Source organism: Leopardus geoffroyi, chromosome D2 (assembly GCF_018350155.1).
Source record: "Leopardus geoffroyi isolate Oge1 chromosome D2, O.geoffroyi_Oge1_pat1.0, whole genome shotgun sequence".
NCBI lineage: Eukaryota > Metazoa > Chordata > Mammalia > Carnivora > Felidae > Leopardus > Leopardus geoffroyi.
Window position 1 is genome coordinate 29,664,504 of NC_059334.1, and position 12,611 is coordinate 29,677,114.

The 12,611-nt window shown below is 33.4% G+C and overlaps 1 protein-coding gene across 10 annotated transcripts in view; it reads right to left on the bottom strand.

Moving 5' to 3' along the window:
* Positions 1-12,611, bottom strand: part of HERC4 (HECT and RLD domain containing E3 ubiquitin protein ligase 4) — a 153,268-nt gene that overhangs the window by 97,676 nt on the left and 42,981 nt on the right. For all 10 annotated transcript variants that reach the window (XM_045437581.1, XM_045437578.1, XM_045437577.1 and 7 more), the window contains one exon: positions 5,120-5,250. In XM_045437581.1, the coding sequence (XP_045293537.1) occupies positions 5,120-5,250 (131 nt within the window). The remainder of the gene's footprint in view (positions 1-5,119; positions 5,251-12,611) is intronic.

Sequence of the window (12,611 nt, forward strand, 5' to 3'; positions counted from 1 at the left end):
CAAAAAACCCCACAAAACAAAAAGTAACAGAAAATTATAAACCAAGCTCAGGGATAAACATACATACAAGTAATATTTTTAAAATATTAGCAAACCAAATGCAGCACTATACAAAATGGTAACATAGATGATTAAACTGGAGCTACTACAGAAAAGTAAAGCTGTTTTTATTTACTAAAATCCATTCATATAGTTCACCAAATTAACAGATTAAAGGAGAAAAATCATAAATCCTTTCAATAGATCCAGAAAGACCAACATCAAATACTTAACAGCCACTCATTAAAAATAAATAAATAATCCTTCTAAACTACAAAAAAAGAAAAATTCCTTAATGTGATATAGGTTATCTACAGTAAACTTATGGCAAACATGATACTTAATTGTGAAATACTGAAGGTTTGCTCACAGACAGAACATAGGACAACATGCCTTGATCTTTAGCACTTCTAGTGAACATCAACCTGGTGTCCCAGACAGGACACTAGGACAAGAGATATGTTAAGCATAAGTATTAGAAATGAAGAAATAAAACTAAACTGATTCACAGATGGTATGACTGTGACACACAGTATAAATAAGTTATGTTGTGAAAACAATAACTGAAAGGGAGTGGCAGTAGAGCCATACAGGAACAGAGTTTTTGTATGTTGTTGAAGTTAACCCAGTATCAATGTGAATTAGTGTTATAACTTCAGGATCTTAAATGTAATCACCTTGGTAACCTCAAAGAAAGTAGCTATAGAATATACAGAAAAGGACATGAGAAGAGAATTAAAACATTTCACTGAAACAACAACAACAACAACAACAACAACAAACAACAAAAAGAGACAGTAAATCCAGGAAATGAAGAACAAAAAAGTTTAAGACATACAGAAAGAAAATAACAAAATGACAGAAGTCCCTACATCTCATAATTACCTTTAAATGTAAATGGGTTAAGTTGTGCACTCAAAACACAGAGACTGGCAGAATGGTATTAAGAAAGAAAAAAAAAAAAAAAAAAAGACCAAAAAGTGAAAAGATGAAAAAAGATATTCCATGCCAATAACCAAAAGAGAGCAAAATGGCCATACAATTAGCAGACAAAACACACTTTAAATCAAAAAAGGTTACAAGGGACAAAGGACATTATATTTCAACAAAAGGTTCAATACAGCAAAAGTAACAATTAAAATCATTTACACATCTAATAAAAGACCATCAAAATATATAAAACAAAAACTGAAAGAACTAAAGGGAGAAATTATTCTGCAATAATGGTTAGAGACTAATAACCTTACTCTCAAAAACAGAATAAACACATAGAAGTAAGGAAAAAGAGAATTTGAACAACACAATAAGTCAACTAGATCTAATAGGACACACTATTCAACAACAATAATATACACATTCTTCTCAAATGACATGGGATACTATCTACATTAGACCATATGGTAGGCCAGAAAGTAAGTCTCAATAGATTTTAAAAGACAGACACCATATAAAGTATCTTCTCTGAACACAATGGGATAACATTAGAAATCAGTAACATTAGGAAATTACAAAATTCACAAATTTGTGGAAATTCAACAACACACTTTTAAATGACCTATGAATCAAAGAAATCACACACAAATCAGAAAGACGTAAGAGATAAATGAAAATGAAAACACAATACATCAAAACAAGAGATGAAGGGAAAGTAGTGATAAGGGGGAAATTTACATTTAAAAACAAGAAAGGTCTCATGTGAACAACCCAACTTTACAACTTTAAACACAAAGCTAGCAGAAGGAAAATTAGAGCTGAGATAAATGAAATAGAGAATACAAAAATAGCAAAAGTCAGTGGAACTGAAAGCTGGTTTTACAAAGATCAACAAAACTGACAGAACTTTAACTTGACTAAGAAAAAAGAAAAGAAAGAAATTACTAAAATCAGAAGTAAAAGTAGGGGCCCTACTATTAATGCTGCCAAAATAAAAAGGATCATAAGAAGAGTATATAAGCAATAATTTGCCAAAAATTAGATGATTTAGATAAAATACACAAAATCTTAGAAATACAAAATTTACTAGTACTACATCACGAAAAATAGGAAAACAGAAAAGATCTATGAACAGTAAAACGACTAAATTGATAAAAAAAAATCTCCCAGCAAAGAAAAGCCCTACATTAAATAGTTTCATTGGTGACTTCCACCAAACATTAAAAGAACTAAATCCAATCGTATTCAGAGTTTTCCAAAAAACTTGAACTTTCTAACTCATTCCATGTGTAACTTTCTAACTCATTCCATGAGGCCAACACTGCCCTGATATCAAAGCCAGACAAGGGCTCTACAAGAAAACTACAGACCATTATCCCTTATGGACAGTGATGCAAAAATTCTCAATACAATATTAGCAAACAGAATCCAGTAGTATATTAAAAAACTGTACAGCAAAGGCACATGGGATTCATTCCTGGAATGCAGGGATGGTTCAACATATGCAAACTGATCAAAGTAATTTATAATATTAAGGCAATGAAGAAAAAAACCCATTATTATCATTTCAACTGATACAGAAAAAAAATCAACAAAATTCAACACCCTTTTTTGAAATACTCAAAAACTAAGAATAGAAGAACATTACCTCAACATAATAAAAGCCATCTATGAAAAATCCACAATAAACATCATACTCAATGGTGACAGACTGAAAGTTTCCTCTAAGATCAGGAACAAGGCAAGGATGTCTACTTTGAATACTATTCAACAACATAGTACTGGAAGTTTTAGCAAGAAAAAGAAATAAAAGCCATCTAAATTGAGAAAGTAGTAAAATTATCTCTGTGTACAGATGATATGATCTTATATGTTGAAAACCTTAGAGATTCCACCAAAAATCTATCAGAACTGAAAAACAAAACAAAAAAAAGAAACAAAAATCACCAAAACAGCAGGATACAAAACCAAAATGCAAAAATCAATTGTATTTCTATACATTAATAATGAACAATCGAAAAAGAAATTTAAAAAACAATGCCATTTACAATAGTATCAAAAAGAATAAGATATTTAGAAATTGAACAAAAAGGTAAAAGATATAGGATGAAAACTACAAAACTTACTGAAAGAAATTAAAGACATAAATGGAAAGACATTTCATGTTCATGGATTGGAAAACTTAATGTTAAAATATCAATTCTTCCCAAAGTGATCTACAGATTCAATCCAATCCATATCAAATCATGGAAGTGCAAATGATGTTTTAAAAGGTTTATTTATTTATTTTGTGTGAGAGAGAGAAAGCATGCAAGCAGGGGCCAAGAGAGAAAGAGAATCTCGAGCTGACTCTACTCTGTCTGCGCACAGCCCAATGCATACCCATGAACCATGAGATCATGACCTGAGCCGAAATCAAGTCAGATGCTTAACTGACTATGCCACCCAGGCACCCCTAAAATCATGATTAAGTAACACTATATATCCAAGAGATTAGCAAAAATTTCAAAGTCTGACAATGCCAAATGGGGACAAGGACACATAAATGTGGAATGTAAATTCTGGTAAACAGGGTGACATTAACCTGCAAAATTCAAGTTAAATATCTTCTATGACCCAGCAATCCCATTTTAGGTATATACTTAGAAATATAAAGGTTTATGTATATCATATAACAAATGTTCAAAGCAACGTTATTTGTAATTGCCAAAAACTGGAAGCACACAAATAAATGCCTGTTAAAAAAAAAAAAAAAAGCTACCAAAGACTACCTACAGTGTGATTTCATGTATTTGAAGTTAACAGCTGGCAAGACTGAACTATATTTTATATGGATATATACTATGAGGCAAAAATCAAGTTGAGTTAGTCAAACAAAGTATATTTTGCTTTTTGGGAGTCTACCTAATTTAATCCACCAAAGGTGAAGCTCAATTTCAAAGCTGTGACTCTTGTACTTACTCCCAAGAATTGGGAATCAGGAAATCAGTATTCCAATTCAACTTTCAGCAATAACTACTCTCAGGTGTTAATTAACTGCTCAATTTCCTCACTGTTTAAATTTAAAAAGGTGGAAAAGAAAAAGAAAAAAAAGATGACCTATACTTCACCCTCAAGTGTGATGCTACATACAATAAATACAATGTCACATATATATTATTAATATCTTGCCCCAGATAAATCTTTTTCGAATAGAGAAAAGTAAAATAGTAAGTATAAATGATGTTTCTCCTGTTACTATTACTCCTCACCAGCAAATCAGGCATTTAAGGAAGAATGTGTTTATCTTAGATTCCTAGAATGCTAAACAACTCATTAAAAAAAATACCTACTTTCAGCTAGGAACTGCCGTCTTCTAGTAACTTGCAAAATGACCAACACAAAGGGAAAAAGGAGAGACACCCCTATATGTTCTCTAGGCCTTTTAGCAAACATGGAATTGGTACTTTGACCACATACACGCAAATCCACAAGAAAGGTTATACCATAGACATAGAGGGGATGGGCACTATTCAAAAAGGAATGCCGGACAAATGTTACCAAGGCAAAACTGGAAGTCTAGGATGATACCCAGCATGCTGGTGGCATTGTTGTAAATAAACAAAGACAAGATTCTTCTTGCCTAGAAAATTATTGTGCATACTGAAAACATTAAGTACTCTGACAGCCAAGATAGAGCTTCCTCAAACATGTGAAGGGAAATGATCATTAAAAAAGGAAGCCAAAGAAAAAAGTACTTGAGTTCAACTGAAGTGCCAGCATGCTCCAACCAGAGAAATACAGTTTGTGAAAACCAACGGAAAGAAGCTTCAGCTACTAGAACTCACTCCCTAAAAATTCATGGCCAAGAAGGTGTAAAAAAAACAAAAGACCTCTAGGGGTGCCTGGGTGGCTCAATTGGTTAAGTGTCACTCTTGACTTGTCCCAGGTCAGGAGATCATGCATTGACAGCACAGATCCTGCTTGGGATTCTCTCTCCCTCTCTCTGCCCTTCCCCCACACACGTTCCCCTTCCCTCTCCCCTTTCTCCCCCAAAATAAATAAATAAACATTAAAAAAATAAATAAATAAAAGACCTCTGGACTGTTAGAAAAAATTTTAAGTAACTGAATTATAGAGACTAAAATACTCGTATACAATAACTTACCTTCCACAAGCAATCTGAGTGACAATGCTTCCCATAAGTTCAAAAACTTTCCTTGGATTTATTTCATGACTGGTAGAGTTATGACCCAACTGACCATACCCTCCAGCTCCAAAAGTAAACACTCCACCTTCCTTAAAAAGAAAAAAAAAAAAAAAAAAAGACAAAACTCTTTATCATTAGAAAGCCTGATGAAAGAAAATAATTTAAGAAAATAAGTTAATCTTTAATATACGGAGTCAATTTTTCTCTTCTATTGTCTCCACAATTTAACAGATGATAGCTGACCTTTCAAGGTAAAATGTTTTAAAACTAAGTTCCAGGTTGAGGTTATTTTCACATATTTTAGAAGTACTTAATTGTGTTCTCATTATATTTAGCTGGAGCCACCATTAAAGAGATACTAACCATTTTTTGCATTGCCTTTCACTATCATTATATTTACTGAATCCCAAGTACATAACTATAAAATATCACGAAACCAAAAAATGGTATCATCTTCAGTTTTCAAACTGGTTATGCTTTTAACATAAAAGCTGAAAGAGTGTAAGTAAACCAGAATGCACAAATATACCTATTTTTAACACATAGTTGCTACAATATACAGTTGACCCCTAAACAGTGCAGGGGTTAGGGATGTCAACACCTTCTGCAGTCAAAAATCCGCATACAACTTTTGATTACCTAAAAACTAATAGCCTATTTCTGACTGAAAGCCTTACTGATAACATAAACAATAACCACCTTTTTTTTTTTTTTTTTTTTTTTTTTGGCATAAAAGAAAGGCTACACAGTTTACCTGGGAGTTTTTTCAAATTGTCACAAATCTCCAAAAACTTTTCCAAAGTATTTGTTGAAATAACCTACTGAGCCACTCAGGCACCCTAAAAAGTATTGGAGTACTTTAAAGCAAACTGTGGTCATCAAATCATCTCACCTATAAATATGTATCTATCTTCAATGGCACAAACCTCTAACATATAAAAACATACAATACAGTAATACTATTATCGCATTTACAAAATTAGTATTAATTTCTTGATAGAAACAGCAAAAGTGTTTTTACTTCTTATGGTTTTTTGTAACTGGTATCATTTTCCCCAGTTTTATTTAGGTATAACTGAATTGCCAAATAAAATTGTATATAAAGTGTACAATGGGATTTGACATATACATACATTGTGAAATGACTACCACAAAGAAGTTAATTAACACATCAACACCTCACATACTTTTTTTTTTTTTTTTTTGATAAGAATGCTTCAGATCTACTCTCCTGGAAATTTCAGGTACAGAATACAGTATTGTTAACTACAGTCACAATGCTATACATCAGATCTTTAAAACTTACTCATCTTATAACAGAAAGTTTATATCCTTGACCAATTTCCCATTTCTTTACACCCCACCAGCCCCTGGCAAACATTCTACTCTCCATTTCTACAGATTTGACCTTTTCTTTTTAAAGATTTTCCATATAAATGATACATAATATTTATCTTTGGCTTATTTCACTTAGCATAATGCCCTCCAGATTCATCTATGTTGTTGGAAATGATTTCCCTCTTTTTTTGTGGCTGAATATTATTCCAGTGTGTATGTGTGTGTACACATATTTGTATAAATCACATTTTCTTTATCCATCTACCTGGTAATGGACACTTAGGCTGTTTCTTGGCTATTGTGAAAAACTGCTACAATAAACATGGGAGTGCAGTTATCTCTTCAAGAACCTGTTTTTATTTCCTTCAGATATGCACCCAGAAGTAGAATTTGCTGGGGCATATAGTTCTATTTGTAATTTTTTTTCTTTCCTGTTTTTTTTTTTTTTTCTTTTTTTAAAGTAGGCTTCATGCCCAGCAGAGTCCAATGTGGAGGTTGAACTCATGACCCTGAGATCAACACCCAAGTGGAGATCAAGGGTCAGACACCCAACCGACTGAGCCACCCAGGTGCCCCACTATTTGTAATTTTTTGAGGAACCTCCATACTGTTTTCCATTTGCAACAGTTTACATTCCCACCAGCAGTGGAAACAAGGGTTCCCCTTTCTTAACATCCTCACCAATACTTGTCCTTTGGTTTTTGATAAGAGTAACCCTAACAGGTGTGAGGTGTTATCTCATTGTGGTTTTGATTTGCATTTCTCTGATGATTGTGATGTTAACATTAAGCACCTTTTCTTGTACCTGTTTGGCTATTTGTGTGTGTGTGTGTGTGTGTGTATTTTTTTTTTAAGTTTATTTATTTTGAGACAAAGGAAAGAGCGTGTGCACGAGCAGGGGAAGGGCAATGAAAGAGGGAAAGAGAGAGAATCCCATGCAGGCTCCACACTGTCAGCACAGAACCAGACAAGGGACCCAATCCCACAAACTGTGAGATTTTTAACCTGAGCCGAAATCAAGAGCTGGCAGGTAAACCTACTGAACCATCCAGATATCCTTTGTATATATTTTTTGGAAAAGTATCTATTCAGCTCCTTTGTTTGTTTTTAAAATAGACTGTTTTTTAGCCATTGAGTTATAGGAGTTCCTTTTAATTTTGAATATTACCCCCTTGTCAGATAAATGGTCTGCTAATATTTTCTCTCATTTCATAGACTGCCTTTTCACTTCAGTGGTGTCCTCTATGGAGCCGAAACTTTTTTAGTTTGTAGTCCCACCTATTTATTTTTGCTATTGTTGCTTGTGTTTTGACCAATGTCAAAGGGTTTTTCATCCCATGTTTTCTTTTACAAGTTTTAGTTTAAGGTCTTATTAGATCTTTAATCCACTTTGAGTTGTTTTATGAGTGGTAAAAACAGACGTCCAGTTTCATTTTTTTACATATGGATAATTTTCCAGCACCATTTACTGAAGAAGCCAACCTGTCCCACTGTGTGTTGTTGGTCCCTTGTCAATGATTAGTTAACTATATATATGTGGTTTTATTTCTGGGCTATCTGTTTGATTGGTCTATGTGTCTGTTTTTATAAAGTTGTATACTGTTTTGATCACTACAGTTGAAATCAGGAAGGACAATGCTCGAGCTTTGCTGTTCTTTCTCCAGATTGCTTTGGCTATTCCTGGTCTTTTTCAGTCCCGTATGAATTTCAAGATTGCCTGCTCTATTTCTATGAAAAATGCCATTGGACTTTTGATAGGGGTTACTCTGAATCTGTAGGTCACTTTCAGTAGTTTGGACATTTTAACAATATTAATTCTTCTAATCTAAGAACATGTGGTATCTATTTATGTCTTCAATTTCTTTCACTGATGTCATATATAGTTTTCAGTATACAGGTCTTTCACTCTTTGGTTAAATTTATTCCCCCCCCCCTTTTTTTTTTTTTAATGTTTATTTTTGAGAGAGAGAGACAGAGAGACAGAGCACAAGTGGGGGAGGAGCAAAGGGAGAGGAAGACACAGAATCCAAAGCAGGTTCCAGGTTCCGAGCTGTCAGCACAAAGCTCAGCACAGGGCTTGAACTCACAAACTGTGAGACCATGACCTGAGTTGAAGTTGGATGCTTTAACTGACTTACCACCCAGGCACCCCATATTCCAAAGTATTTTATTGTTTTTAATGATATTGTACATGGGAATGCTTTCTTAATTTTTCTTTCAGAGTTTGTTCTTAGCGTATAGAGATGCAATTGATTTTTGTATGTTGACTTTGTTTCCTGCAACGTTACTGAATTCATGTATTAGTTCAAATAGACTTTTGGGGGGCGGCTGGGTGGCTCAGTCGGTTAAGCGTCCGACTTCAGCCCGGGTCACGATCTCGCGGTCCGTGAGTTCGAGCCCCGCGTCAGGCTCTGGGCTGATGGCTCAGAGCCTGGAGCCTGCTTCGGATTCTGTGTCTCCCTCTCTCTCTGCCCCTCCCCCGTTCATGCTCTGTCTCTCTCTGTCTCAAAAATAAATAAACCTTAAAAAAAAAATTATTTTTTCAAATAGACTTTTGGTAGAGTCTTTAGGGTTCTCTATATACATGTCATGTGCAAACAGAGACAATTTTACTTTTTCCTCTCTAGTTTGAACACCTCATTTCTTTCTTTACTAAAACTGCTTTGGCTAAGATTCAGTAGTAGAATAGAAGTGACAAAGGTAGGCATCTTCTATCTTATTCTTGATCTTACAGGAAAAACTTTCACCTTTTCACCACTAAATATGTTTGCTGTGGGCTTGTTATTTATGGTCTTTATTATGTTGAGGTATATTCCTTCTATACTGAGAATTTTTATCATGAAAAGATGTTGAATTTTGCCAAATGATTTTCCTACATCAGGATGTTTATATGACTTTTAATCTTCATTCTATTAATGTGGTGTTGACTGATTTGCAGATGTTGAAACATTTTTGCATCCCAGGGATAAATCCCACTTGATCATGGTATATGATCATTTTCATGTGCTGTTAAATTTGGTTTGCTCATATTTTGTTGAGTTTTACACCTATGTCTGTTAGGGATAAGTAGCCTGTAATTTTATTGTCTTATGTTGTCTTTGTGTGGCTTTGGTATTAACATAATGGTGGCCTCATAAAATGCATTTAAAAATGTCTTTTTTTTTCAAAGAGTTTGAGATGGACTGGCAGTAATTAATTATTAAATGGTAAAATTCACCAGTGAAGTCATCTAATCCTGGGTTTTTCTTTGTTAGGAGATTTCTGATTAATGATTCACTCCCCTTACCTGTTAAAAGTCTGTTTAGATTTTTCTATTTCTTCATGATTCACTCTTGGTAGTTTGAATGTTTCCAGGAATTTATCCATTTCATTTATGTTATCTAATTTGTTGGCATATAATTGTTCATAGTTTCTTATAGTCCTTTTATTTGTGAAGTATGGGTTGTAATGTCTCTTCATTTCTGACAGTGTTTAATCTATCTAAACATCTATCGATTACTTTTTTAACTTTTCAGGAAAAGAGTTCTTAGTTTGGGTTATCTTTACTGGTTTTTTTAGTCTTTATTTCTGCTCTGACCTGTTATTTTCTTCCTTCTGCTAACTTTGGTTTCCCTGCCCTCCCCCCACCTCCACCAGTTCCTTGAAGTATAAATGCTGTTTTGAGATCTTTTTCTTAATGTAGCTGTTTATGTTATAAACACTTTACTGGATTTATGGTGACATACCTTATTTTTATCTATCTCCCTCAGAGCTGTTTTTGCTGCATCCCATAAGTTTTGGTATGTTGTTTCCATTTTCACTTGTCTCAAGATATTTTACTTCCCTTTTATTTATTTTTCGACCTAGTGACTGTTCAGGAGTGTGCTAATTTCCACATACCTGCAAATGTTCTAGCTCTCCTCCCATTATTGACTCATACCATTTCATACCATTGTGGCTGAAAAAGATACTCGATATCGTTTCAATTCTTTTTAAATTTGTTAAGACTTGTTTTGTGATCTAACATACGATCTCTCCTGCAGAATATTCTATTGTGCACTTCAGAAGAATGTGTATTCTGCTGCTGTTGGATGGGGTGCTCTGTATGTTAGTGCATTTGGTATAAGTGTAATACAAGTCCAATATTTCCTTATTGATTTTCTGTATGGATGACCTACCTATCGTTGAAAGTAGAGTGTTAGAGTCCCCTACTGTTACTACTGTTTATTTCTGCCTCTAGCTCCGTTAATATTTGCATAATATTATTTAGGTGCTTTTGTATTGGGTGCATACATAGGCACAGTTGTTATATCCTCTTCAAGAATTGACCTCTTCAATTTTAATTATTATCTGATACTGATGCCATGTTTAAATTTTCCTGATTATTTTATTTCATCACGACAAAGCACACGTCTGGTTGATAATGTTAAAAATAAGCAAGTTAACAAGTTTCACAGCCTAATCCATCCACATTGAAGTTTAATGTTTTGATCTTTTCCTCAATTCATTATTAGGGAGTATAAAATGGAAATTTTCTAATCTTATTATTTCTCTTAGATTAGTTGGAATTCTTCTATAGAGAACTTAATTCACCAACTATTAAGTTATTCTGAAATACAATCTGCAAATAGGAAGCAAGAAAAATGTTTCCTTCTTATTTATGAATTTTTAGAAAAATGAGTTGTCCTAGTAACTTTCAAAGATAAGCAATGAAGTTTGCTTTATATTGATTTGAAGAAGAGTATTATAATGAAGTCATGAATTTTTACATATTTGGTATATTTCCATGTATTGCCATTGTTACTTCTTTTTGTGAAAAACTCCTTGATGTTGTCCCACAGACATGACCTTAGTAGTCTCCTTTTTTGTAACACATAATACCCAAAGCTATTCTCACACTTTTTTGTTTTGTTCTGTTTTGCCCCAGATATGAAATCAGACTCTTCTCTAAGAAGCTCTGGTTATTTTTTATATTGAGTCTACTAAATCAAGTGATGCTCACTGCTTCCACATTGTACATGGCTAATTACTTCTAGGACCATTCAGTGGTCATGGAAGAAAAAAAAATTTTTTTATTAGAAAAAGAGTAAGACTTCCTACTAACACTTCTGATTAAAAGTAAAGATCACAATGGGTGCCTGGGTGGCTCAGTTGGTTAAGCATCCAACTCTAGATTTTGGCTCAGGTCATGATCCAAGGTTTTGTGAGTTTGAGCCCTACATCAGTCTCTGCACTGACCCTAAAGAACCTGCTTGGGATTCTCTCTCGCTCTCTGTCTCTCTTTGCCCCTCCCCAGCTCATGCTCTCTCTCTCTCAAAATAAACTGTTAAAAAAAAAAAAAAAAAAAAAAAAAAAAAAAAAACAACTTTTTAACATAAATAAAAGTAAAAATCAGGAGATTTTAATTTAATTATTGTTTTATGTTTCTTTTGTCTTAAGCTGAAAACCATAGTTTCCAGTAACAGTAAAGTACTTATTTGCTTTTTCTTATCCTGTAATATATTGAAAATAATACTATCAATTTTACTACTAACAGAAGACTACAGAATGCAGTTTAAAATTTTTGTGGCAATTCGGTTTATATTCAGGCTATTTCCCACTAGTGATATACAACAAAACACTACACTGTAAAAGGACTTAAAAGAATTCTCCTTTTGTAGTAGTGCCACTATTTTTTTATTTTCAATTGTTAGCAATTGCTTAAAAACATATGTTTGCTTTTTAATTATATGTAACAGTTTCTAAGTTGTAAAGTCAAAATGATAAGGCAAGGTACATTTGATTTAGCTATTACATTTTTAAAAATATAAATAACATATAATATGTTCATCTTTTATCCCTGTTTATACAAAAGGCAATTATTCTGTACCTTCCTCTTTTTACTTAACAATACATGCTGAAGATAATCCACAGCATAATACAGAGATCTTCCTTATTCTATTTTACAAGTCATGTTTACATGTTTAAATGTTAAACACCTATTTTACAAGTCTTGTGTGGTTACCACAGTTTATTCAACTAGGCTGCTACTGATAGACATCTGCATTCTTTCGTTCTTTTGCTATTAAAATAAAGCCACAATTAATGACCTTGTGCATATATAATTTCCTATCTTTAGGACAGATTCTTAAAA